Source organism: Gopherus evgoodei, unplaced genomic scaffold (genome assembly GCF_007399415.2).
Source record: "Gopherus evgoodei ecotype Sinaloan lineage unplaced genomic scaffold, rGopEvg1_v1.p scaffold_64_arrow_ctg1, whole genome shotgun sequence".
NCBI lineage: Eukaryota > Metazoa > Chordata > Testudines > Testudinidae > Gopherus > Gopherus evgoodei.
Window position 1 is genome coordinate 187,368 of NW_022060085.1, and position 26,751 is coordinate 214,118.

Consider the following 26,751-nt stretch of genomic DNA (forward strand, 5'->3'; position numbering starts at 1 on the left):
TCTTTTTACAGCATCTGCATTTTGTTCTGTGATTCTCCTTTCTCACAGCAGGGCAGTGCTGAAATCCCCCCGCCTCTTTCTTTCTTGGCAGGTAGCAGCACATCTGCGGCCTTGAGCTTGCTGAAGCCAACGTCTTATGTCGGGTCTAGCAGGAGTGCAGAGTTAACCCATTTTCTGCTTTTTCTCTCTCTCTCTCTCTGCTGTTTTTTTCTTCCCCCTACTCCTTGGCCTCCTGAAACCTGCCAAGGAATCTTCCATTCCACACCCACACCCTTAACCCCTTCCATAATGCTTTGTGATGCTTGCAACAGTGTTAACAACATACAGTACTGATCTGCTTCCCCAGGGAACTCGAGGGAGGGGGCCATTGGGGTGTAACACTGTCTGTTATTACTTGAAACCACTTAAATTCTACTTTATATACTTAATAAAATAACTTTTGTTTTTTAATAAACCCAGAGTAACTGATTAATACCTGGGGGTGGGGGAGGGGGGCAAACAGCTGTGCATATCACTTTATTAGTGATATAGAGGGTGGGCATTTTATGAATTTAACATGTATACGGTGGTATCCCATCACATCAAGTGACAGTCTTAAGGGGGTCTCTGTGACCGAACCTGTCACAAGGGGGTAGGGCTGTCCTAAGAGAGAAAGCCTTAAAAGCCTTAATTTAAGTGAGAAGGGGGAGCTAGTGAACAGGGGACTGCAAATAGGGGAGTTTGAGAGGGAGTTTGTAAGAGGATGTCCTATGATAGTCACTATGGTTAGGAAGGTCCACATCGCCTGTGGCAACACTGCTCGTGTCTCCTCCGCCTGCATCAGTATCCAGACAGACAACCTGACCATGGACGCTTCTACCCAGATTCTGGTGTGGCCTTGCAGAGCCTGTGGCCTGTCACTCTCAGAAAACCAGGGGGGGCGGAGCATCCAGTGTAAAAGGTGCCTGCTGGTCGAATCTCTCAGGAAGCAGGTGGCAGAGCTACAGGATGAGGTGGCTAGGCTGAGGCAATATTGATATGGAGATGTCAAGGCAGGGGAAGCTATCCACTACAGAGGGCTACTGACACACTACTGGGGGAAGGGGAGATGGCTCTGTCAGGGGGAGAACTCTGCCAGCTAGTTACTTCTGGCAGCAGGCAGTGCTGCACCCCTAAACACAACCCATCCACTGTGGTGATGGAGAACTGTTACGCTGCCCTGGCAATGAGAGATGAAGAATCACCCCTTAAGGTGCAGGAGGAGAAGCCATGTACCCCCAATGCTGAGAGGTCTTCAGCCACCACTCTCAGGAGGAAACGTAGGACAGTGGTAGTTGGAGACTCTTCTGAGGGGGACCGAGGCACCTCTCTGTCACCCTAACATGGGAGGTATGCTGATTGCCAGGGGCCCATATCAAAGACGTTATGGAAGGACTGTCGAGGATCATCTCGCCTTCTGACTACAACCCCATGCTACTCATCCATGTGGACACTAATGACACTGCGAGCTATGACCCTCAGCCGATCTAAAGTGACTCCCAAGGCTCTGAGAGTACAAGTGAAGGAGTTTGGAGCACAGGTGGTGTTTTCTCTGGTTAAAGGTAGGGGCCTGGGCAGAGACAGATGCATCCTGGGAGTGAATGTCTGGCTTCAAAGATGGTGTCACCAAGAGGCTTCGGCTTCCTTGACCACAGGATACTGTTCCAGGAAGAAGGACTGCTAAGCAGAGATGGGATCCACCTATTGAGCAAGGGGAACAGCATATTTGGATATAGACTGGCTAACCTAATGAGAAGGTCTTTAAATTAGGTTTCCAAGGGGGCAGGTGACCCAAGCCTACGGGTAAGTAAAAGACATGGATATCTGGGAGAAGGGTCAGAAATGGGGGGAACATGGGCTCTAATAGCAGGGGTCATGGAGAGACAAGACAGAAACTGGGGGGAGGAGATCAAATCAGTAACTGAAATGTCTGCATACTAATGAAAGAAGTATGAGGAATAAGCAGAAAGAACTCATAGTGCTAGTAAATGAACACAACTGTGACATAGTTGGCATCACAGAGACTTGGTGGGACAATATGCATGACTGGAATATTGGTGCAGAAGGGTACAGCTTGCTCAGGAAGGACAGGCAGGGAAAAAAGGAAGAGATGCTGCCTTATATATTAACATATATATATACTTGGTCTGTGGTTGAGATGGAAATAGGAGACAGATTTATGGAAAGTCTCTGAGTAAGGATAAAAGAGGTTAAAAAAGGGGTGCTGTCATTGTAGGGGTCTACTAGAGACCGCCAAACCAGGAAAAAGAGGTGGAGGAGGCTTTTTTTTAAACAACTAACAAAATCATCCAAAGCACAGGACTTGGTGGTGACTGGAGACTTCAATTACCCAGACACCTGTGGAGAAAATAACACAGCAGGGCACAGATTATCCAACAAGTTCTTGGAATATATTGGAGACAGTTTTTTATTCCAAAAAGTGGAGGAAGCAACTTGGGGAGAGGCTGTTCTAGATTTGATTTTGACAAATAAGGAGGAACTGGTTGAGAATTTGAAAGTGGAAGGCAGCTTGGGGAAAAGGAATCATGAAATAATAGAATACATGATTCTAAGGAATGGTAGGAGGGAAAACAGCAAAATAAAGAGAATGGATTTCAAAGAGGCAGACATTAGCAAACTCAGAGAGTTGATAGGTAAGATCCCATGGGAAGCAAGTCTAAGAATAAAAACAATTGAAGACAGTTGGTATTTTTCAAAAAGACATTATTAAGGGCACAAGAGCAAACTATCCCACTGCATAGGAAAGATAGGAAGTATGGCAAAAGACCACCCTGGCTGAACCAGGACATGCTGAATGATCTAAATAAACCCAAAAAACATGTCCTACAAAAAGTGGAAACTGGGTAAAATGACAAAGGATGTATATAACACAATTCTGTAGGGGAAAAATTAGAAAGGCCAAGGCACAAAAGAAGATCAAACTAGCCAGAGACATAAAAGGCAACAAGAAAACATTCTACAAATTACATTTCTTTTATACTTCTGTAACTAGCTAAGTTATAAGAATACAGCTAAATTCTGAAAGTATAGACATTTGCAGACAGGCATGAACATCTATATCCTAACACTTCTAATGTAATACAGCAAATGAAAGAGGATTGGTGGACATGGAAAGCAGTCAAACTTCAAGACACAGACAACAGACTTGATCTTAACGCATTCTAGGATGAACTGAAGGCAGTCTGTGGGCCATGCATTTCTGGCAGGCGCTATGCCAGTGTGCTTTGCCGGGCTGAACATTTTCTCAATTTATTAAACCAGACATCAACTTTTGACAGCAGCATTCTTGAAGAGATTTCTCAGTGGGCTAATGATTCACAGCTCATTATACCAACAACTCATGATGTGGTACAAAAAGATGTAAAACAGATAAAATCTGGAAAGGCACCTAGCGGTGATGTGATTCCATGAGAGATTTACAAAACTCCTGTATCTAAAACTAGAAATATGAAATATAACTCTGAGGGTCTATTGTAATTATGCAAATTGTGGGCCATTAATGGTGGATTGGAATCTTGATGACTCTCATTAACTAGGACAATTTACTTCAGATGGCTCTGTTTTACCTGTAAGTCTTCCTGTATATGTGTGTGCTGGCAGATGGACAATGACGTCTTACAGTGACATGTGAACATGTCACCTGAATTGGAATCCATCTTTAATTTAGTGCTTTTCCACTGAGAAGGAGAGGTGGGAACCCAGAGGGACAAAGGATTCCCCCCTTATGAAAAGTGGGTGGAACAGAGAAAAGGGAGCAGCCATCATGAGAAATCTCCTAACTGCCACTTGAGTTGGAACAAGAGCTGTAGCAGGGGAAAGGACTGTGCCCAGACTAGGAGGTCATCCAGGCTGGGAAAGAAACTTATTGAAACATCTCTCAGCATGAGATTTTTATCTGTACTCAGTTGTATTACTGTATTAGGCTTAGATTTGTGTATTTTATTTTATTTCACTTGGTAATTCACTTTGTTCTGTTACTACTTGGAACCACTTAAATCCTACTTTCTGTATTAATTAATCCAGAGTATGTATTAATACGTGGTGGGGGGCAAACAGCTGTGCATATTTCTCTATCAGTGTTATAGAAGGCGAACATTTATGTGTTTACCTTTTATAAGCTTTATATAGGGTAAAACGGATTTATTTGAGGTTTGGATCCCATTGGGAGTTGGGCATCTGAGTGTTAAAGACAGGAACAATTCTGTAAGCTGCTTAGTTAAGCGTGCAGCTTTTGGGCACTTGGTTAAGACCCTGGGTCTGTGTTGGAGCAGATGGGCGTGTCTGGCTCAGCAGAACAGGGTACTGGAGACCCAAGCTGGCAGGCAAAGCAGGAGCAGAAGTAGCCTTAGCACATAAGTTGGCAGTTCACAAGGGGAGTTCTGTGATCCAGCCCATCACACCCTCCTTTAATTCTTTATCTTTATCAGCTGCTCCATCGTTTTGCCAGGCATATATCAGATTGACAGGCCCATAATTATCTGTGCTATCCTGTTTACCCTTTTAAAAAATTAGTACAACATTCACTGTCTCAGTCTTCTTGCACTTCTCCATTTCTCCAACTAATTGAAAATTAACATTAACTGCCTTCTGAGCTCTTCAGCCAGCCCTTTCAAAACTCTTAGATGCAAGTTATCAGAATCTGTGGATTTAAAAATGTGTAACTTTAGTAGCTTCTTTTTAACATCCTCCTGAGATGCTAGACGGGGCTGGCTCCAGGCACCAGCACAGCAAGCAGGTGCTTGGGATGGCCAAAGGGAAGGGGCGGCACATCCAGGTCTTCAGCGGCAATTCGATGGTGGATCCCTCGGTCCCTCAGTTCCTCTCAGAGGGAAGGACCTGCCATGGAAGTGCCATTGAAGAAGAAAGCGAGGCTCCGATTGAGGTGGCAAAAACCCTAGAGCCAGCCCTGATGCTAGTGGAATGTAAAAAGTGTTATCATCACCTTACAAGTGATAAGATGATAAGTGATAAGATGATAAGATGATAAGTCTATATCATCTATTCTTTCCCCAAATATAGAACAGAAATATTTAGCAAATACTTTTGCATTTTCTACATTATTATTGATAATTTTACCATTTTCATCTAGTAAAGACCAATACCATTGTCTGGATTTTTTTTGTTCCTAATATATTTTAAATATTCCTTCTTATTGTCCTTAACTCTCTTGGTCATGGATTTCTCCTTGTGTCCCTTGGCTTCCCTAATCAGTTTTATAGATTCCATAAGTTCCCCTTCCTTCCATTTAATTTCTAAACCTACCTTCACTTCCCCTCTAAACGGGGTCAGATATTTTAGCCAGCACAAACTTCTTTCTTGATTGAACATTTTGTGACATTCTGGGCATCTAATGAGGGATTTTTAAAAGAGTCTCAATTATAATTCACATTTTTCTGATTCAATTCTTCCTCCCCGCTCCTTTGGCTCAGAGTTGTTTTCAGCCTTGTGAAACTGGCCCAGTTAAAGCCCCAAGTGTATCCATTGCTGGTCTGGAATTCCCCCAGGTTAGATGTGCACTTTCTGAGCAAGGAAACTCTCCTCTATAAGATATAGGCCTGGTCTACTCTAAAAATTTATCTCGAATTTAGCAGCGTTAAATCAAATTAATCCTGCACCCGTCTACACAACGAAGCCCTTTATTTCAATATAAAAGGCTCTTAACATCGATATCTATACTCCACACTGACGAAGGGAATAACGTTGAAATTGGTATTGCCATTTCCAATTAGGGTTAGTGTGGCCGCAATTTGACAGTATTGGCCTCCGGGAGCTATCCCACAATGCACCATTTTGACTGCTCTGGACAGCAATCTGAATTCAGATGCACTGGTCAGGTAGACAGAAAAAGCCCCGTGAACTTTTGAATTTCATTTCCTGTTTGCCCAGCATGGAGCGATGATCAGCACAGGTGACCATGCAGTCCCAGAGTCAAAAAAGAGCTCCAGCATGGACCGTACGGGAGATACTGAATCTGATCTCTGTATGGGGAGATGAATCTGTTCTATCAGATGAAATGCCAAAACATTTGAAAAATTCTCCAAGGCTATGATGGACAGAGACCACAACAAGGAGTGCTGCATGAAACTTAAGGAGCTGAGACAAGTGTACCAGGGAGCCAAAGAATCAAATGGACGCTCACGGAGGGTGGGGCGACTGATTACTTTAGCTACCCCACAGTTCCTGCACTCTCCAAAAGCAATTTGAATTCTTGGTTGAGATCCCAAAGCCTGAAGGGTCAAAAATATTGTCGCGGGTGGTTCAGGGTATATGTCGTCAGCCCCCTCCTCCCCCCACCTCATGAAAGCAAAGGGAAAAAAATCTTTTCTCACCTTTTTTCAATGTCACCGTATGTCTACTGGATGCTACTGGCAGACGCAGTGCTGCAGTGCTACATAGCAGCATCCCCTTCCCTTGCCTTGCGGATGGCAGATGGTACAGTAGGACTGGTATCTGTCATCGTCGTCCCGTGAGTGCTCTTGGCTGGCCTCGGTGAGCTCGGCTGGGGGCACCTGGGCAAAAATGGAAATGACTCCAGGTCATTCTCTTCTTTAAGCTTTGTCTAATGGAGATTCACTCCTGCCTGGAATATCATGGCAGCTGGAGGATGTCCAACCCTCCCCCCTTTGATCTCTGCTTGCAGAGGCAATAAAGTCAATGTTGTTTCAAATTCATGCATTCTTTATTACTTCATCACATAAATGGGGGATGAGCTAGAGCTGCTGTGGGAATTGAGAGGCGTCCAGTGCCTCTCCCCTGCCCCCAAGCTGCTGTGGCAAGAGAGGGCTGCAGGGAGTCCTCTCTCGCTGCCGCAGCCTCTGGCAGCCCCCGGCAGCCTGAACCCCAAGGCTCTCATCCACAGCCCTACTGCAGAGTCTTCACCCCCAGCCAGAGCCGTACCCCCTGTAACAAGGGGTGTTCTTGGGGGACATGCTGAGAGTATCAGTGCAGGACAAATTGCTTAGAGCAGGGCAGTCACAGCCAAAGAGAGAGGATTTTGGTTTCACCCCACTGGCTAATGAAAAGTCATACAAGCAATTCCCTTGGATGCACCAGTACCTTTGTATCACCACCAATAGCACTCTTTATATGAACAAATGGTAACGAAAATCAGTGTCCCCAATTAAAGATTCTCCTGATCCCAAAGGATCAAGCCCCAGACCCAGCTCAATATATCACTCAGATTTCACCCACAAATCGTGCTGTTGCCAATCCTTTTAGAAACTAAAATCTAAAGGTTTATTCATAAAAAGAAAGAAATATAGATGAGAGTTAAAATTGATTAAATGGAATCAAATACATACAACAATTTCAAAGTTCTTAGTTCAGGCTTATGGCAGTGGTAGAATAAACTGCTGGTTCAAGACAAGTCTCTGGAGTACATCCACAGATTTGGATGCGTCGTTCAGTCCTTTATTCAGAGCTTCAGTTTGTAGCAAAGTTCCTCCAGAGGTTAGAAACAGTATTGAAGAACAAATGGAGGAGTTTCCAGGGCCTTTTATATCCTCTGCCATATGCAAGGACACTCCTTTGTTCTTACTGTGAAAAATCACAGCAGCAAGATGGAGTTTGGAGTCACATGGGCAAGTCACATGTCCATTCATGACTAAGTTATTTACAGGTAGAGCAGCCATTGTTCACATGATACCCTGAAAGTTCCCAGGAAGGCTCCTCAGATGTGGATTGAAGTATCCTAAGGTCCATTGTCAGTTAAATATTTCTTGATTTGGAACTTAAACTGAATAGTCCCTTCTCAATAAACTGGCCAAATGCTTCACTGGTGCTACTTAGAATCGAACACATTGAAATACAACACGTTACCCTTACAAGATTTGGTGCAACTTTATGACCTTGGTTGTAACAACGATCTATGCAGTCACAGTTCATTTAGGTAATGTCATACCCCCAATGCAAAATTCATGCAGGAAGGAATGACATAAACATTAGCGACTGCATATCAAGAGGTGTCCATCCTTGGTTCTGTCTTACTAGAGTTAGTATTGGGTTAGAATCTGTATCAATGTATAACAGAAATGGTTCATCAAAGTCATGTTATGTAACATGATTGAATCTCTTTAAAAACTCAAGGTAAAACTTGGTTAGAACAATAGTGGATTGGATCTGTTTTTCCAGTATGGTTTCTGCATGTTTCATGTGATCTTGCCTAGAGCCAAAGAACATAGCTACTTAATCCATACAAGCTCTGCCGATGTTTGGAACCCAATTAATATCAAGTCAATGTAGATGTTAATGTTGTCCATGGTATAGGAATCTTGGCATTTATCCCGTGCACTGCCACAGGCTGGGGACCGATGGACTAAACAGCAGTTCTGCAGAAAAGGACCTGGGGATTACAGTGGGTGAGAATTTGGATATGAGTCGGCAGTGTGCCCTAGTTACCAAGAAGACTAGTGGCATTTTGGGCTGAATTAGTGGGAGCATTGTGAGCAGATTGAGTGAAGTGATTATTCTCCTCTATGCAGCACTGGTGAGACCACATCTGGAGTACTGTGTCCAGGTGGGGGCCCTCCACTACAGAAAGGGTGTGGACAAATTGGAGAAAGTCCAGCAGAGGGCAACAAAAATGATAAGGGGGCTGGGGCAAAAGACTTACGAGGTGAGGCTGAGGGAACTGGGCTTATTAAGTCTGCAAAATAGAAGAGTGAGAGGGGATTTGATAGCAACCTTCAATTATCTGAATGGGGGATCCAAAGAGTATGGCGCTCAGCTGTTCTCAATGATGACAGATAAGAGAACAAGGCGCAGTGGTTTCAAATTGCAGTGGAGGAGGTCTAAGTTGGATATTAGGAAACACTGTTACCTTAGGAGGGTGGTGAAGCACTGGAATGGGTTACCTAGGGAGGTGGTGGATTTTCCATCCTTATCGGTTTTTAAGGTCCAGCTTGACAAATCTGTGGCTGGGATGTTTTAGTTGGGGTTGGTCCTGCTTTGAGCAGGGGATAGGACTGGATAACCTCCTGAGGTCCCTTCCAACTCTAATCTTCTATGATTCTTCTATGATTCTATGATTTGATGATCACCTCTTCAGTTCTTTCCCTCTGAAGCACCTGACATTGGCCATCGTTGGAAGAGGATACTGGGACCGATGGACCATTGGTTTTACCCACTATGGCCATTCTGATGTTCTTTTTTAGATTGCAGATTTATCGCCCCCTGCTGTAATCTGTTAGACCCCTCTCCTCTCCCAGAGCTGAGATAGAACCCAGGAGTCCTCTTGGGGTCTCTCTGTCTCCTCAGTTCTTAAAAAAAGTAAGAATATACATTCAAATTTTAAGACTCCCCAGTGTCCCTTAAGTGACTTGATGTAAGATGTAAGAAAATGTTAGTACCACAGCTAAGTTGGTCTAATATTTATTTATTGTTATTTCTTTTAGACAGGAATTAGATACAGTGCCCTTGTCAGCTAATTGCTAAGTTATCTGCCCAAAGCCGAGAGTTTTCAGGTGTCTAATTAAATAGAGACCCCTTCAAGACTGTCCCTTGATGCACTGGGGTACCAGTGATGACAACCCTTCTGCTAGAATGGGTGCCCCTCCACTCTTGTCTTGCTGAGCCAGATACTCCAGTTCAGCTTCAGCACAGACCCAGAGGTTGGATTATGGACCTCTGCAGTTCACAGAAACTGAGATTCACTCGGCCCAGAGCTTCTCAGTTAACAGGGACTTTCCCAGTGTTTAGCCTTTCTGAGAGCCTGAACCGCAAATAAATCTGTTTTACTCTGTATATAGTTTGTTCAGGGTAAATTCATACAATGTCCTCCGTCTGTATCACTGGTGGAGAGAGATGCACAGCCTCCTCCAGCTACCAATTACTTACTCTGGGCTTATTAATGAACAAAAAAGTGATTTTATTAAGTATAAAAAGTAGGATTTAAGTGGTTTCAAGTAATAACAGACAGAACAAAGTAAGTCACAAAGCAAAATAAAACAAAACACGCAAGTCTAAGCCTCACACATTAAGAAACTGCTTACAGGTAATATCTCACTCTCAAACATGTTCCAATAAGTTTATTTACAGACTAGGCTCTTTCCTAGTCTAGGCACTATCCTTTCCCCTGATAGAATCCTTGCTATTTCCAGCAGATGTCTCAGGTGGTAAGCAGGGGTTTTCTCATGACTGGTCTCCATTTTGTCCTGCACCACCCCCCTTTTATAGCTGTGGCACAAGGCGGGAATCTTTTGTCTGTGCTTGGCCCCACCCCTCCTTCTAAATGGAAAAGTACAAGATTGAAGATGCAGCAAAGAGTCCTGTGGCACCTTATAGACTAAAAGACGTTTTGGAGCATGAGCTTTCGTGGGTGAATACCCACTTCGTCTGTTAGTCTATAAGGTGCCACAGGACTCTTTGCTGCTTCTACAGATCCAGACTAACACGGCTACCCCTCTGATACTTAAGATTTAAGATGGATTTCAGTGTCAATCAACATGGTCACATGTCCCTGTGAGACTTCATTCTTCATTACCCACCGGCTGGCCCACACATACACAGGAAGGCTTGCAGGTAAATGAGCCATTTACAACTCACTGTTTCTGAACCATCCTGAATGGTCTCCACTTAATCTGACTAAATTAGTAGTATAAGTTTATACCCTATATTTCTAACTTCAGAAATAAGAATTACACATGAATACGAATAGGAAAATGAAATTTAGCAGATTATAAGTTTTCCAATGATATGTTACAAAAGACCTTTTGCATTAATCACATTCCAGCTATGTCATTTTCAGATTCATAAGCCTTCCTCTCAGCCTCAGCACAGAGCTCAAGATTTCTCATCTCCCTTGGGGAAGGTCCTATAATTGCTGTTTACACCTAAAGCTGGATAAAAAGCACAGAAGTGAAGACATGGAAAAAGAGACATTAGCTAGCGTGTGTCCAGTCTCCAGCCTATTTCCATCCAGATGCTGTTTCTCCCCTTGAGGCTGAGCAAACTCCACTGAGATTGCACAGAGCTGTAATATAAACAGTGCACAGCTCTGTGTTGGCTCTCGGCGCGGGATGCTGCGACAGATTCTGGGGTGAGAGAAGTATGGGACGGGATTCCCAGGGAAGATACTTCCAACTCAAGATTCACAGGTACCCATCTCTTGCTGAAGAGCTCACCTGGTCGACAAACCCAGTGCAACATGGGCGAGATGGGATAGGGAGTAAGACTGTACTCCTTTCTGCTCTGCACAACCATTACATTTTCTTTTACCAGTGTTATCTGTTCAGACTTTCAGTGTAATTGAATGTTCCCTTGTTTGTGAGTGGTGAGTGTTAGAGGGCTTATTCCTTCACCTGCTTACTTCCTTGGTCCTTCTCGCCTGAACAGAGAGCAACAATACCCGAAGTCCGAAGGTGCAAACAATTTGATGTTTATTGGGGTGAACTTCCAGTAAGCAATGATTCAACTTTCCTTCCTCAGTGTCCCCCTTCCCAGCTCTGACACCACAGAACCTTTTCTGAGTCGCTGTTCCCATTTCCTGTTCCTATTCCCCCCCTAGTGAAACATAATTCCAATTCCACCACCCCCATTCCCTTATAGTAAAACTTGAGTTCTGCTTAGCTATACCTAAACCAATAATTTTACTGAAATTTAACTAACCAAACGTAACGTACTATAACATGATTATCTAACCAATTATATCCCACCACCTTAATTGGTTTACACCCAACAAATTAATTATACAACAGACAGAAACAATCACAGAACCAGACGGAGACCATGCAAATAAACAATAGCAAAGTGGGAACTCTAATGACAAAACAATACATAAGTGAGGATTTCACAACTACATCTATAAGGACACAAGGGATTCCCAGCTCTGTCTATTGATAAGTGAGTCCTTACCAGACAGAAAACTATCAAACTAAATTTCATAGATTCATAGATTCTAGGACTGGAAGGGACCTCGAGAGGTCATCGAGTCCAGTCCTCTGCCCTCATGGCAGAACCAAGTACTGTCTAGACCATTCCTGACAGACATTTATCTAACCTACTCTTAAATATCTCCAGAGGTGGAGATTCCACAACCTCCCTAGGCAATTTATTCCAGTCTTTAACCACCCTGACAGTTAGGAACTTTTTCCTAATGTCCAACCTAAACCTCCTTGCTGCAGTTTGAGTTCATTGCTTCTTGTCCTATTCTCAGAGGCTAGGGTGAATGAGTTTTCTCCCTCCTCCTGATGACACTCTTTTAGATACCTGAAAACTACTATCATGTCCCCTCTCAGTCTTCTCTTTTCCAAATCAAACAAACCCAATTATTTCAGCCTTCCTTCATAGATCATACTCTCAAGACCGTTAATCATTCTTGTTGCTCTTCTCTGGACCTTCTCCAGTTTCCCCACATCTTTCTTGAAATGCGGTGCCCAGGACTGGACACAATATTCCAGTTGAGGCCTAACCAGCACAGAGTAAAGCAGAAGAATGACTTCTTGTGTCTTGCTCACAACACACCTGTTAATGCATCCCAGAATTATGTTTGCTTTTTTTTTGCAACAGCATCACACTTGACTAATATTTAGCTTGTGGTCCACTATGACTCCTAGATCCCTTACTGCTGTACTCCTTCCTAACCAGTCTCTTCCCATTCTGTGTATGTGAAACTGATTGTTCCTTCCTAAGTGAGCACTTTGCATTTGTCTTTATTAAACTTCATCCTGTTTACCTCAGACCATTTCTCCAGATCATTTTGAATTATGACCCTATGACCCTTGCAATCCCTCCCAGTTTGGTATCATCTGCTAACTTAATAAGCGTACTTTCTATGCCAACATCTAAGTCGTTGATGAAGATATTGAACAGAGCTGATCCCAAAACAGACCCCTGCGGAACCCCACTTGTTATACCTTTCCGACAGGATTGGGAACCATTAATAACTACTCTCTGAGTACAGTTATCCAGCCAGTTATGCACTCACCTTATAGTAGATCCATCTAAGTTGTATTTGCCTACTTTATTGATAAAAATATCATGCGAGACCATATCAAATGCCTTACTAAAGTCTAGGTATACCACATCCACCACTTCTCCCTTATCCACAAGACTCATTATCCTATCAAAGAAAGCTATCAGATTGGTTTGACATGATTTGTTCTTTACAAATCCATGCTGGCTATTCCCCATCACCTTACCACCTTCCAAGTGTTTGCAGATGATTTCCTTAATTACTTGCTCCATTATCTTCCCTGGCACAGAAGTTAAACTAACTGGTCTGTAGTTTCCTGGGTTGTTTTTATTTCCCTTTTTATAGATGGGCACTATGTTTGTCCTTTTACAAAGATAATAGCTAGAGGCTCAGATACCTCCTCTATTAACTCCTTGAGTATTCTAGGATACATTTCATCAGGCCCTGGTAACTTTCAGGCATCTAACTTTTCTAAGTGGTTTTTAACTTTTTTTTTTTTATCTTCCAAACCTACCTCCTTCCCATTAGCATTCACTATGTTAGGCATTCCTTCAGACTTCTCAGAGAAGACCAAAACACAGAAGTCATTGACCATCTCTGCCATTTCCAATTTACCTGATGGTATGGGCCCCTTTTTGAGGGCCTGGAACACCAATTGCACATCCTCCTCTCTCTGCTTTTGAAGAGTAGAGCTAATTTTGATTCCATTAGGGGTCCATCTAGAGGCTGCTGAGCTGAATTCACTTTGGGCCAATGGTGCACCAGCGCCGGGGCTACCCTACTATGAGCTGAAATCACTAAAAGAGCTAAGCTTACTGAGCTGAGATCACTGAGTACTGTGTTAACTAGTGGGGGAGCCTGAAGATCTATCGCTAAGCGACTGGCAGAGTGGAGCAGTTTGCAGCATGTTGGAGCAGCCCATGGAACAGTGAGCAGAGTGGAGCGGTTTGTGGGGATGCCTGGAGTGGCTCACGAGTCAGCTGGAGGAGCGGCGCAGCTGGTGTAGTGGAGCTGGTCATGGTGAAGGCTGCAGAAGAACTCCACGGAGAGATGGGGCAGTTGGCCCTGGCCCACGTAAGGTGCCCCTTAACACGCTCATAGACTCATAGGTCAGAAGGGACCAATATGATCATCTAGTCTGACCTCCTGCACAAGGCAGGCCACAGAACCCTACCCATCCACTTTTATAACAACCCCTAACCCCGGACTGGGTTATTGAAATCCTCAAAATTGGTTTGAAGACCTCAAGCTGCAGAGAATCCACCAGCAAGCGACCCATGCCCCATGCTGCAGGGGAAGGCGAAAAACCTCCAGGGCCCCTGCCAATCTGCCCTGGAGGAAAATTCCTTCCCGACCCCAAATATGGCGATCAGCTAAACCCTGAGCATGTGGGCAAGACTCACCAGCCAGCACCCAAGAAGGAATTCTCTGCAGTAACTCAGTTCCCATCCCATCCAACATCTCCCTGCAGACCATTGAGCAGACTTATCTGGTGATAATCCAAAATCAATTGCCCAAATTAAACTATCCTATCATAACATCCCCTCCATATACTTATCAAGCTTAGTCTTAAAGCTAGATAAGTCTTTTGCCCCCACTACTTCCCTCGGAAGGCTTTTGCAGAACTTCACTCCCCTAATGGTTAGAAACCTTCATCTAATTTCAAGTCTAAACTTCCTAATATCCAGTTTGTACCCATTCGTCCTCGTGCCTACATTAGTACTAAACTTAAATAATTCCTCTCCCTCCCTAACGTTAACCCCCCTGATATATTTATATAGAACAAGCATATCCCCCCGCAGCCTTCTTTTGGCCAGGCTAAACAAGCCAAGCTCGTTGAGTCTCCATTCATAAGGCAGGTTTTCCATTCCTCGGATCATCCTAGTAGCCCGTCTCTGGACCTGTTCCAGTTTGAATTCATCCTTCTTGAACATGGGACACCAGAACTGCACACAATATTCCAGATGGGGTCTCACCAGCGCCTTATATAACGGTACTAACACCTCCTTATCCTTGCTGGAAATACCTCGCCTGATGCATCCTAAAATCGCATTTGCTTTTTTAACAGCCGTATCACATTGGCGGCTCATAGTCATCCTGCTATCAACCAATACCCCAAGGTCCTTCTCCTCCTCTGTCGCTTCCAACTGATGCGTCCCCAACGTATATCTAAAATTCTTATTATTAATCCCTAAGTGCATGACCTTGCACTTTTCACTATTGTATTTCATCCTATTACTATTACTCCAGTTTACAAGGTGGTCCAGATCTTCCTGAATAGTATCCCTGTCCTTCTCCGTGTTAGCAATACCCCCCAGCTTTGTGTCATCCGCAAACTTTATTAGCACATTCCCGCTTTTTGTGCCAAGGTCAGTAATAAAAAGGTTAAATAAGATCAGTCCCAAAACCGATCCTTGAGGGACTCCACTAGTAACCTCCTTCCAGCCTGACAGTTCACCCTTCAATACAACCTGCTGGAGTCTCCCCTTTAACCAGTTCCTTATCCACCTTACAACTTTCATATTCATCCCCATCTTTTCCAATTTAACTAACAGTTCCCCATGTGGAACCGTGTCAAACGCCTTTCTGAAATCGAGGTAAATTAGATCTACCGCATTTCCTTTATCTAAGTAATCCGTCACCTTCTCAAAGAAGGAGATCAGATTGGTTTGGCACGATCTACCTTTAGTAAATCCATGTTGAAATTCGTCCCAATTACCATTGACCTCTATGTCCTTAACTACTTTCTCCCTTAAATTTTTTTCCAAGACCTTACATACTACAGACGTCAAGCTAACAGGCCTATAATTACCCGGATCACTTTTATTCCCTTTCTTAAAAATAGGAACTACGTTAGCAATTCTCCAGTCGTACGGCACAACCCCCGAGTTTATCGATTGCTTAAAAATTCTCGCTAACGGGCTCGCAATTTCACGCGCCAGTTCCTTTAATATCCCCGGGTGGAGATTGTCCGGGCCCTCCGATTTTGTCCCATTAAGCTGTTCAAGTTTTGCCTCTACCTCAGTTGCGGTAATATCCACTTCCATATCCACATTCCCATTTATCATCCCTCCATCATCGCTAAACTCCTCACTAGTCTTATTAAAAACTGAGGCAAAGTACTTATTTAGATATTGGGCCATGCCTAGGTTATCCTTAACCTCCATTCCATCCTCAGTGTATAGCGGCCCCACTTCTTCTTTCTTTGTTTTCTTCTTATTTATGTGGCTGTAGAACCTTTTACTATTGGTTTTGATTCCCTTTGCAAGGTCCAGTTCAATGCGACTTTTAGCCTTCCTCACTTTATCCCTACATGTTCTGACCTCACCAAGGTAGCTTCCCTTGCTAATCCCGCCTTTCTTCCACTCCCTGTAAGCTTTCTGCTTTTTCCTAATCCCCTCTCTGAGTTGCTTGCTCATCCAGCTTGGCCTACAACTCCTGCCCATGTTTTTTTTCCCCTTTCTTGGGATGCAGGCTTCCGACAATTTCCGCAGCTGCGACTTAAAGTAATTCCAGGCTTCCTCCGCATTTAAATCCACAAGTTCCTCCGTCCAATCCACTTCCCTAACTAATTTCCTTGACTCTTTAAAGTTAGCCCTCAAGAAGTCGAAAACCCTAATCCCAGATCTACATTTGTTTATCCTTCCATCTAGTTTGAACTGAATCAGCTCATTATCACTCGAACCAAGGTTGTCCCCTACCACCATTTCTTCTATGAGGTCCTCACTGCTCACCAAAACCAAATCTAAAATGGCATCCCCTCTCGTAGGTACTTCAACTACTTGATGAAGAAATCCATCCGCTATCACATCCAGAAAAATCTGACCCCTATTATTCTTGCAAGCACTCGTCCTCCAATCTATATCCGGGAATTTGAAGTCTCCCATAATCACACATTTCCCCTTTGTGTTTACTTCATTAAAGACATTAAAGAGGTCTCTATCCATCTCCAAATCAAATCCCAGTGGTCTATAGCACACTCCAAGCACTATCTCAGGGGAGGCTCTAGTTGCTTTTTTACCCAGTGTGATTTTTGCCCAGACAGACTCTGTCTTATCCATTCCATCGCTTCTTATTTCATTACAGTTAATCTCATCATTGATGTACACGGCTACTCCACCACCTTTGCCTTTCTTCCTGTCTTTTCTAAACAGCACATAGCCTTCAATACCTGTACTCCAGTCATGAGTACTATTCCACCAGGTTTCTGTTATCCCTATAATATCAGGTTTCACTTCCTGCACCAGTAACTCCAATTCCTCCATCTTGTTACCTAGGCTCCTAACATTAGTGTACAGACATTTTAATTTTTGGCGTTTGGCGTCAGTGACATTCTTTCCCCTGTCGTGCACAGACCTTCTACCACCAGCATCACCCGTTAATCTGGTTCCTACTCCACTATTGCTCCTTGGATCAATTCTTTGGTCCGCAAGGGTATCCCCTCTCACTTTGTTTACTTCCCTCTCCAGGTTATATTCCGGCGTGGAGATCTCCTGAACATCTCCCAACCATCTCCCCCAACTTCCTAGTTTAAAGCTTTCTTGATGAGGTCGGCGAGCCTCCATCCTAGAATTCTATTTCCCTCCTTACTTAGATGAAGTCCATCCTGAGCGAACAGTTGTCTATCCGTAAACGCTTCCCAATGACTACATCCCAAAGCCCTCCTTATAACACCAATGCCTGAGCCATCTGTTGATCGCCATAATCTTGTCACTCCTTCGTCGCCCCGCTCTAGGAACCGGCAGAATCCCACTGAAGATCACCTGAGCCTCGATTTCTTTGAGCGTCTTCCCCAGTCTGGTATAGTCCTCCTTGATACAGTCCAGCGAGTAACTAGTCGTATCATTCGTTCCCACATGAAGGACAATCAACGGATTCTTTCCCGCTCCCGCTAGCATCCTATTCAGCCTCAGGTCCACATCCTGTATCTTAGCCCCTGGCAGACAGCACACCCTTCTGTTCTCCCGATCAGGTCTAGTTACAGGCCTGTCTATTCTTCTCAGTAAAGAGTCTCCAATCACGTAGACTTGCCTTTTCCTGATGACAGTGTGATTCTCCGGTCTATCCCCCACACCAGCTGGCCGCAAGTCCTCTCGATTTGTATTCGCCCTTACAATCCTCCTAGGGCTCATACTTGGTGTCGCCTCCATTGACTCCTCCCCTCCTTCTGCAGGACTAGCTGCTCGTCTCTTTTTCCTTGCCCTCTCTCCTTCAGCAGCCTGCTGTGCTCCATCTTCATTTTCCAACTCAGCAAACCTCTTCCTGAGTTCTATTTCTCCATCGCTGGCCCGTCTTTTCCTCTGCCTGGTTCTCCTAGTCACATGCTTCCACCATCCACTTTCCTCACCCAGCAGCCCCTCCTCAGAGTTCTTTGGTACTGCTTCTATCCGCTCGTCTGAGCTTGTCCCCTGTGCCTCATCATGTCTGTGCTCCATCATCTGCTCAAACCCCCTTCTAAACTCAGCCAGAGTTTCCACCTGCATCTCCAGTCCCCTTACCTTTTCCTCCAGCAGCTCTATCAGGCGGCACTTCATGCAGACAAAACTCCTTTCAGGTGCCCCTTCCAGAACCATGTACATGCCGCAGCTACCGCATCCGGTCATCCTCAGTGTGTCTCTACCTGCTGCCTCTGCCTCCATCATACTCTTCCAACTCTGTGCCTGGCAATCCATGCCTCACACCGCACCACAGGCCACCAACAAGCACCCGGCTGCTGGCAGATCCCTGTCCCTTCCCTTGTTTGACTTCCTGGTTTCTCTGCCTTGGTCTCCCCTGGAAACTCCCACTGAAACTCCCCTGTTAGCCGCCTCCTGCGCCGCTGCAGCTGTCTGTGCCGCTGCCTGAGTGCCTGGCTCCTTATATAGGACCCCTAATCAGGTAAGCCCCGCCCCCAACTCAGGGCTCAGCCTCGCTCCCAGCACACGGCCCCTAGCAGCCTGCACACACACACAAACTCCACAATACAATCCACAAACCACAAAAACCTGCTCCTCCAACAGAACTCCCACTGAAACTCCCCTGTTAGCAGCTCTGTTGGCTGGCTCCTGCGCCGCTGCAGCTGTCTGTGTGTGCCCTCCCCATTTCCACCCAGGCTGGAGGGGTAAAACTCTGGGGTGGCACTGACCAGAGACTTTCGGGTTGTTGGACTTTGGGGTGATTGGACTTAAGACCCTAAGGGGGAAAGGACATTGCCAAATGTACTTGGAGGTGGGTTTTTTGCTTATGGTTTGTGTTATAATCCTATTTGTGGTGTTTCTCCAACGTGATACCACATTGTTTTCCTCCTTTATTAATAGGATTCTGTTACATTCAGATTCCGTGCTTGCGAGAGGGGAAGTATTGCCTCCTAGAGGCGCCCGGGGGGTGTGGTATGTAAGTGTCCCAGGTCATTGGGTGGGGGCTCGAGCCGGTTTTGCATTGCGTTATGGAATTGGAACCCCTGGATACTGAACCCGGCCCTTGTTGCTGCCAACTCAGAGGGGCAGAAGGGTTACATCAAAATCCACCTTCCTGAAATCCATTGTCTCTATTTTCCTATACTCCTTTCTACTCTTCTTTAGAACTGTGAACTCTATGATTTCATGATCACTTTCACCCAAGCTGCCTTCCACATTCAAATTATCAACGAGTTCCTCCCTATTTGTTAAAATCAAATCTAGAACAGCTTCCCCCCAGTCACTTTTTCCTTTTACACCTTCTAGGCTCTTCCCTTTTCCTGGAGGTGATAGATCAGATCCCCTTCCTAATAGCCTCACATTGCCTTACTGGTTGGGAATGCGAGGATGTGACTGTTCATTTCCCAGCTTACGGCTGCCTCTGCTGCTTGGCCAAAGGCTTTAGCCTAAGAGCAAGTCATCAGACTATCACAGGGAGAGAAGGCCCTTACACAGATTCTTTCTTTTATACCTCTATAACTAGCTAAGTGATAAAGATACAGCAAAATTCTTAAAATATAGGCCTTTGCAGGCAGGCCTGAATATCTATATCCTAACAGTGAGTTAGAATAAATATAAATGCGTGATCTAGTTTATTTATCAACAAATTCATAGACTTCATGCTCAGAAGGCACCAGTAGATCATCCTGTATTACCTACTGTATAATACAGGGTGTTACATTTCACCCAGTTTCCGCTGTATTAAGGCCAAAGACTTGTCTTTGACTAAGACTAGTCTACGGTATAATTTCACCTCATAGAATCATAGAGCCACTGGATGAGAAGGGACGGCAAGGGTAATCTAGTCTAACCCCTTGCCAAGATGCAGGATTTGTTTTTTCTAAACCATCCAGGACCGATGAGTATCCAACCTTCTTTGGAAAACTTCTAGCGAAGGAGCTTCCACGTCTGTTCCATTGTCCTCCTTGTCTTACAGTTAGGAAGTTTTTCCTGAGATTTCATCTAAATCTGTTCTGTTGTAGTTTGAACCCGTTGACACTTGTCTTGCCTCTGTGGCAAGAGAGAACAACTTTTCTCCATCTTTTTTATGGCAACCTTTCAAATATCTGAAGACTTCTCTCATGCCCCTGCTCAATCTCTTCTTTTCCAAACTAAACATACCCAGTTCCTTCAGCCTTTACTCATGTGGCTTGCATTCCATCTCTTTGATCATCTTTGTCTCTCGCCTTTGCATCCTTTCTAATGTCTCTAGATCCTTCCTATACATTGGTGACCGAAACTGGACACAATACTCCAGCTGATGCCTAACGAGCGCTGAGTAGAGGAATACTGTCACCTCTGGAGATTTGCATGTTGTTAATGCAACCTAAAACTTTATTTTCTTTCTTTGCAATAGCAAATAAATCCACTCCCGCAAGACATGTAGATATATCAACCTAACACCAGTGTAGACAGGGCCAGCTCTAGGCACCAGCTTATCAAGCAGATGCTTAGGGCGGCAACTCCAGAGCGGGACGGCATTTTCAGCTGTTAGGCGGCAATGACCTCCCGCTGAATTGCCACAGTTAAAACATCTGTGTCTGCCCTGACTACCTCATTGTAACCACTCTGCCAGTTTTGGATCCCCTGCTCTTTTATCTGCAGTGGTTTTCTATTTGCTTCCATATCATTGGTGAAAATATTGAATAGCATGGGACCTGCAGAACCGCACTAAAACCATCCTCATTCCCTGCAATACCCCATTGACAACTGCTTCCTGAGATCTGTCAGTTAGCCAGTTTTTAGCCTATTTTACACCTGCTCTGCTGATATTGGATAGTGTTTTTATCTGATAGTTTCCCCGACTACATCAAATACCTTAGAGACATTGAAGTCTATTGTACATGTACAGTTCCCTTTGTCAACCAGTTGTGTACAGTCATTAAAGGATGAAAACTTATTTGGCAAGACCTGTTTCCATAACCCTGTTGGTGACTTGCATCAATTATATTCTTAGACTTTTTGTTAGCTAATCCCATGCCAGATTTTCCATTTTTTCCTAACTTGTCATATCCTTTAAAAAAACTTTCCCTTTAATTTTAAATAGTTTATGTTTCTGGTGTTCATAACTCTCAGGTTCTACTGTAGATGCTGCTTAACATCCTCCTTAACTGCTAATGGTCTAGGAAGTATTTCATCAGCTCATCTGATATGAGATCTTCACTTTCTGACTGTGGAATTGTGGCTTGTTAGCTATCTATAAACTCTTCTTAAAGAACTTCCAATTTTCCTTCCTGTTTTTCTGAATATTTTTTCCTCCCAATCAGTTTTGTGGATAATTTGTCATCTTTGAGGAATTAGCCCCTTTGAAGCACTAATTATCTATAGATATTACTTGTTGGGAGCTGTTCTCTGTTTGTTCATTTGAATGTAATCAGTTCTATTCTGTTATTTTGTTCTCCTCTATCATATGCCCCCTTCTTTGTGGCTTCTCTAAACTAAACAGTCCCAGAATTTTCTGTCTGTTTGCTCAGGAATAGCTCAGCGGTTTGAGCATTGGCCTGCTAAACCGAGGGTTGTGAGCTCAGTCCTTGAGGGGGCCACTTAGGGATCCGGGGCAAAATCAGTACTTGGTCCTGCTAGTGAAGGCAAGGGGCTGGACTTGATTGACCTTTCGGCATCCCTTCCAGTTCTATGAGATAGGTATATCTCAAAATATTAAATATGGCAGCCTCCTCCATTCTCACAGCCTGTTTCAGAAATCCTCTTTCTATCTGCTATATCCTTTATAGAGACTGGGTAATCAAAAGTGAGTGCGTTTCCAGAGGAGGTTGTTCTCCATCCCATTCTTTGGGCATCTGAACATTTTCTTTGTTTTGGCTGTGAACGAGCAGGTGTTTCCACGGAACACCTATCAATGACACCCTGGTCTTTTCCCTGAGGTGGTTCTAGCTGGAATGATTCCCCTTGACACATGGATTGGGAAAGCTTTTTTCTTTTCTTTCTTTTTCTTTCTTTCTTTTTTTTTTTTTTTTTTACAATTTCAGATGTTGAGCAATCCGGTACATGGGGGAATAGCAATGACTTTCTAGCCTGGCTTTCATTGCATTAAGGATGAATGAGGGATAACAAGTATCCAAACTTGTGTTTCCTACTGGTGCTTATTAAGGTTTCCCAGACCACAACATGTAGAAATTATTGCTGCATGGAGGACCATCAGATATGGAATTGGCATTAGTAGGGTCAATTATTCATAATTCATTTATCTGAAAAATGAAAATGTGTGCCAAGAACCACCAATCTGTTTCACCCATGAGAAAAGTATCCAGTAGTGCAAGAAGTGGCTCATATTATCACTGTCTCTGCATCCAGGGTTTTCTACTGCGACCATCATCCTGGGCCCTGGGAACGCCTCAGAGTTGAACAACTTCTCCCTTACTCCATGTCAGATTCTAATAAAACCGACTGCACCAACCCCTCCACCTTCATCCTGCAGGGCATTCCTGGCCTGGAGGCTGCCCATGTCTGGATCGCCATCCCCTTCTGCACCATGTACTTCATAGCTGTCTTGGGGAACTTCATCATCCTGTTCATTGTGAAGACGGAACCAAACCTCCATGAGCACAAGTACTATTTCCTTTCCATGCTGGCCATCACCGACCTGGTCCTGTCCACATCCACCCTGCCCAAAATGCTGAGCATCTTTTGGTTCAGTTCCAGGGAGATCGATTTCAGTGCCTGCCTCACCCAGATGTATTTCATTCACTGCATCTTAGTGATGGAGTCTGGGATCTTCGTGGCCATGGCATTTGATCGCTACGTGGCCATCTGCAGTCCCCTGAGACATTCCACCATACTGACATACCCTGTTGTGGCCAAGATCAGACTGGCCTTGGTGTTGGGTGGCATCATGTTCATACTGCCCTATCCCTTCCTCACAAGGCAATGGCCATATTGCAGAACCAACATCATCCCCCACTCTTACTGCGAGTACATAGCTGTGGTGAAGGTGGCCTGTGGCGACACTCGTGTCAGTAGTTACTACAGTCTCTTTATGGTACTCTGTGTGAGGAGTCTGGATATGATTTTTATCGCAGGGGATGGGGAGGAGCGGGGGGCAGGGACTCAGGAGAAGGGGAGGAGCAGGGGGCAGGGACTCAGGAGAAGGGGAGGAGCAGGGGGCAGAGACTCAGGGGAAGGGAAGGAGCAGGGGGCAGGGTCTCAGGGGATGGGGAGGAGCAGGGGTCAGGGACTCAGGGGAAGGGGAGGAGCAGGGGGCAGGGACTCAGGGGAAGGGAAGAAGCTAGGGGCAGGGACTTGGGGGAAAGGGAGCAGCAGGGGGTAGGGAACTCGGGGGAAGAGGGGAGCAGGGAGCAGAGACTCAGGGGATGGGGAGGAACGGGGCGCAGATACTCAGGGGAAGGGGAGGAGCAGGAGACAGGGACTCAGGGGAAGAGGAGGAGCATGGGGCAGGGACTCAAGGGGAGAGGAAGAGCAGGGGGCAGGACTCAGGGGAAGGGAAGAAGCTAGGGGCAGGGACTCGGGGGCTGGGGAGGAGCAGGGGGCAGGGACTCAGGGGAAGGGAAGGAGCAGGGGGCAGAGACTCAGGGGATGGGGAGGAGCAGGGGGGCAGGGACTCGGGGAGAGGAAGAGCAGGAGCAGGACTCAGGGGAAGGGAAGAAGCTGGGGGCAGGGACTCGGGGGCAGGGGAGCAGCTGGGGCAGGACTCAGGGGAAGGGAAGAAGCTGGCGGCAGGGACTTGGGGGAAGGGGAGGAACAGGAGGCAGAGACTCAGTGGACGGGGAGGAGTGAGGGGCAGAGACTCGGGACAGGGAGGAGCGGGGGGCAGGGACTCAGAGGATGGGGAGGAGCAGGAGGCAGGGACTCGGGGAGAGGAAGAGCAGGGGGCAGGATTCAGGGGAAGGGAAGAAGCTAGGGGCAGGGAATTGGGGGATGGGGAGGAGCAGGGGGCAGGGACTCAGGGGAAGGGGAGGAACAGGGGGCAGGGACTCGGGGGACAGGGAGGAGCAGGGGGCAGGGACTCGGGGGATGGGGAGGAGCAGGGGGCAGGGACTCGGGGGAAGGGGAGGAACAGGGGGCAGGGACTCGGGGGAAGGGGAGGAGCAGGGGGCAGAGACTCGGGGAGGAAGAGCACGGGCAGGACTCAGGGGGAGAGGAAGAGCAGGGGGCAGGACTCAGGGGAAGGGAAGAACCTGGGGGCAGGGACTCGGGGGCAGGGGAGGAGCAGGGGCAGGGACTCAGGGGAAGAGAAGGAGCAGGGGGCAGGGACTCGGGGGGAGAGGAAGAGCAGGGTCAGGGACTCAAGGGAAGGGGAGGAACAGGGGGCAGAGACTCAGGGGAAGGGGAGGAGAGAGGGGCATAGACTCGGGATGGGGAGGAGCGGGGGCAGGGACGCAGGAGAAGGGGAGGAGCAGGGGGCAGGGACTCGGGGAAGGGGAGGATCAGGGGGTGGGGACTCAGGGGAAGGAGAGGAGCATGGGGCAGGGACTCGGGGGGCACGGGAGGAGCAGGGGGCAGAGACTCGGGGAAGGGGAGGAGCAGGAGGCAGGACTCAGGGGAAGGGGAGGAGCAGGGGGCAGGGACACAGGGGATGGGGAGGAGCAGGGGGCAGGGACTCAGGAGAAGGGGAGGGGCAGGGAATTGGGATGGGGAGGAGCGGGAGGCAGGGAATCAGGAGAAGGGGAGAAGCGGGGGGCAGGGACTTGGGGGAAGAGGAGGAGCAGGGAGCAGGGGATCAGGGGATGGGGAGGAGCGGGAGGCAGGGAATCAGGAGAAGGGGAGGAGCGGGGGGCAGATACTCAGGGGAAGGGGAGGAGCAAGGGGTAGGGACTCGGGGGAAGGGGAGGAGCAGGGGGCAGGGACTTGGGGGAAGAGGAGGAGCAGGGAGCAGGGGATCAGGGGAAGGGGAGGAGCGGGAGGCAGGGAATCAGGAGAAGGGGAGGAGCAGGGGGCAGGGACTCAGGAGAAGGGGAGGAGCAGGGGGCAGGGACTCGGGGGGAGAGGAAGAGCAGGGTCAGGGACTCAAGGGAAGGGGAGGAACAGGGGGCAGAGACTCAGGGGAAGGGGAGGAGAGAGGGGCATAGACTCGGGATGGGGAGGAGCGGGGGGCAGGGACGCAGGAGAAGGGGAGGAGCAGGGGGCAGGGACTTGGGGGAAGAGGAGGAGCAGGGGGTAAGGACTCAGGGGAAGGGGAGGAGCAGGGATTGCATCAAGCCTGAACCAATGCTGATCCCAGCAAGCACGGTGATGGGGGGTTCCTGAGTGAAGGGGGTGGGTAGGAGAGTTTGTGTTTTGGAGAAGATTGGATTAATGAAACACCACAAAGGGGGCTTGTTTTAAGTATGCCTGGCTGAGTGTCATGGATGCCTGGGGGCACTCTGGCATGGCAGCCATGTGCAGGAACTTGGGCAGAGTGGACTGTGCTCTTGAAAGCTTTTACTTCCCAGTCGGAGTGAAGCTCATCCCCCAGGCTGCTCTAAACTCTGCTGCAGCCGGGAAGCGAACAGTCCAGCGAATCAAACCACTGTAACTGGGTCCTTGCCATCCACATGCTCTACAGCAAAGGGCTGGCTTAGCAGAGAACCCAGCTGGGCCTGTCACTGCGCAGATGGCTGGAAGGCTGGTCCTGTGGTCTGGGCACCGCTCTGTGACTTTAGAAAGCTCGGTATGATTCTCTGGCCATGTGTGACCATGGGGAATCCATTGGCTGTCTCTGAGCCTCTTCACAGGTCTATAATAGGCGTCGGGAAGATAAATACATTCTAGATGCTCAGATAAGAACATAAGAACAGCCATCAGACCAAAGGTCCATCTAGCCCAGTATCTGTCTATCGATAGTGGCCAATGCCCGGGGTGCCAGAGGGAGTGAACCTAACAGGCAGTGATCAAGTGATCTCTCTCCTGCCATCCATCCTGCCATCCATCTCCATCCTCTGACAAACAGAGGCTAGGGACAGCCATCCTGCCATTCCTTACCCATCCTGGCTAATAGCCATTTATGGACTTAACCACTATGAATTTATCCAATTTCCTTTTAAACGGTGTTATAGTCCTAGCCTTTACAACCTCCTCAGGTAAAGAGTTCCAAAAGTTGACTATGTGCTGCGTGAAGAAGAACTTCCTTTTATTTGTTTTAAACCTGCTGCCTATTAATTACTTTTGGTGACCCCTAGTTCTTGTATTATGGGAATAAGTAAATAACTTTTCCTTATCCACTTTCTCTACATCACTCATGATTTTATATACCTTTAACATATCCCCCCTTAGTCTCCTCTTTTCCAAACTGAAGAGTCCTAGCCTCTTTAATCTTTCCTCATATGGGACCATCTCCAAACCGCTAATCATTTTAATTGCCCTTTTCTGAACCTTTTCTAGTGCCAGTATATCTTTTTTGAGGTGAGGAGACCA

The 26,751-nt window shown here is 46.3% G+C and overlaps 1 protein-coding gene across 1 annotated transcript; it reads left to right on the forward strand.

Annotated features, from left to right (window-relative positions):
• The first annotated feature begins 761 nt into the window (after window positions 1-761).
• Window positions 762-25,919, forward strand: LOC115643605 (olfactory receptor 52M1-like). The gene is made up of 3 exons (XM_030547614.1): window positions 762-869; window positions 22,820-23,380; window positions 25,836-25,919. The coding sequence occupies exons 1-3, from the start codon at window positions 762-764 to the stop codon at window positions 25,917-25,919; spliced, it is 753 nt and encodes a 250-aa protein (XP_030403474.1).
• Window positions 25,920-26,751: the final 832 nt, after the last annotated feature.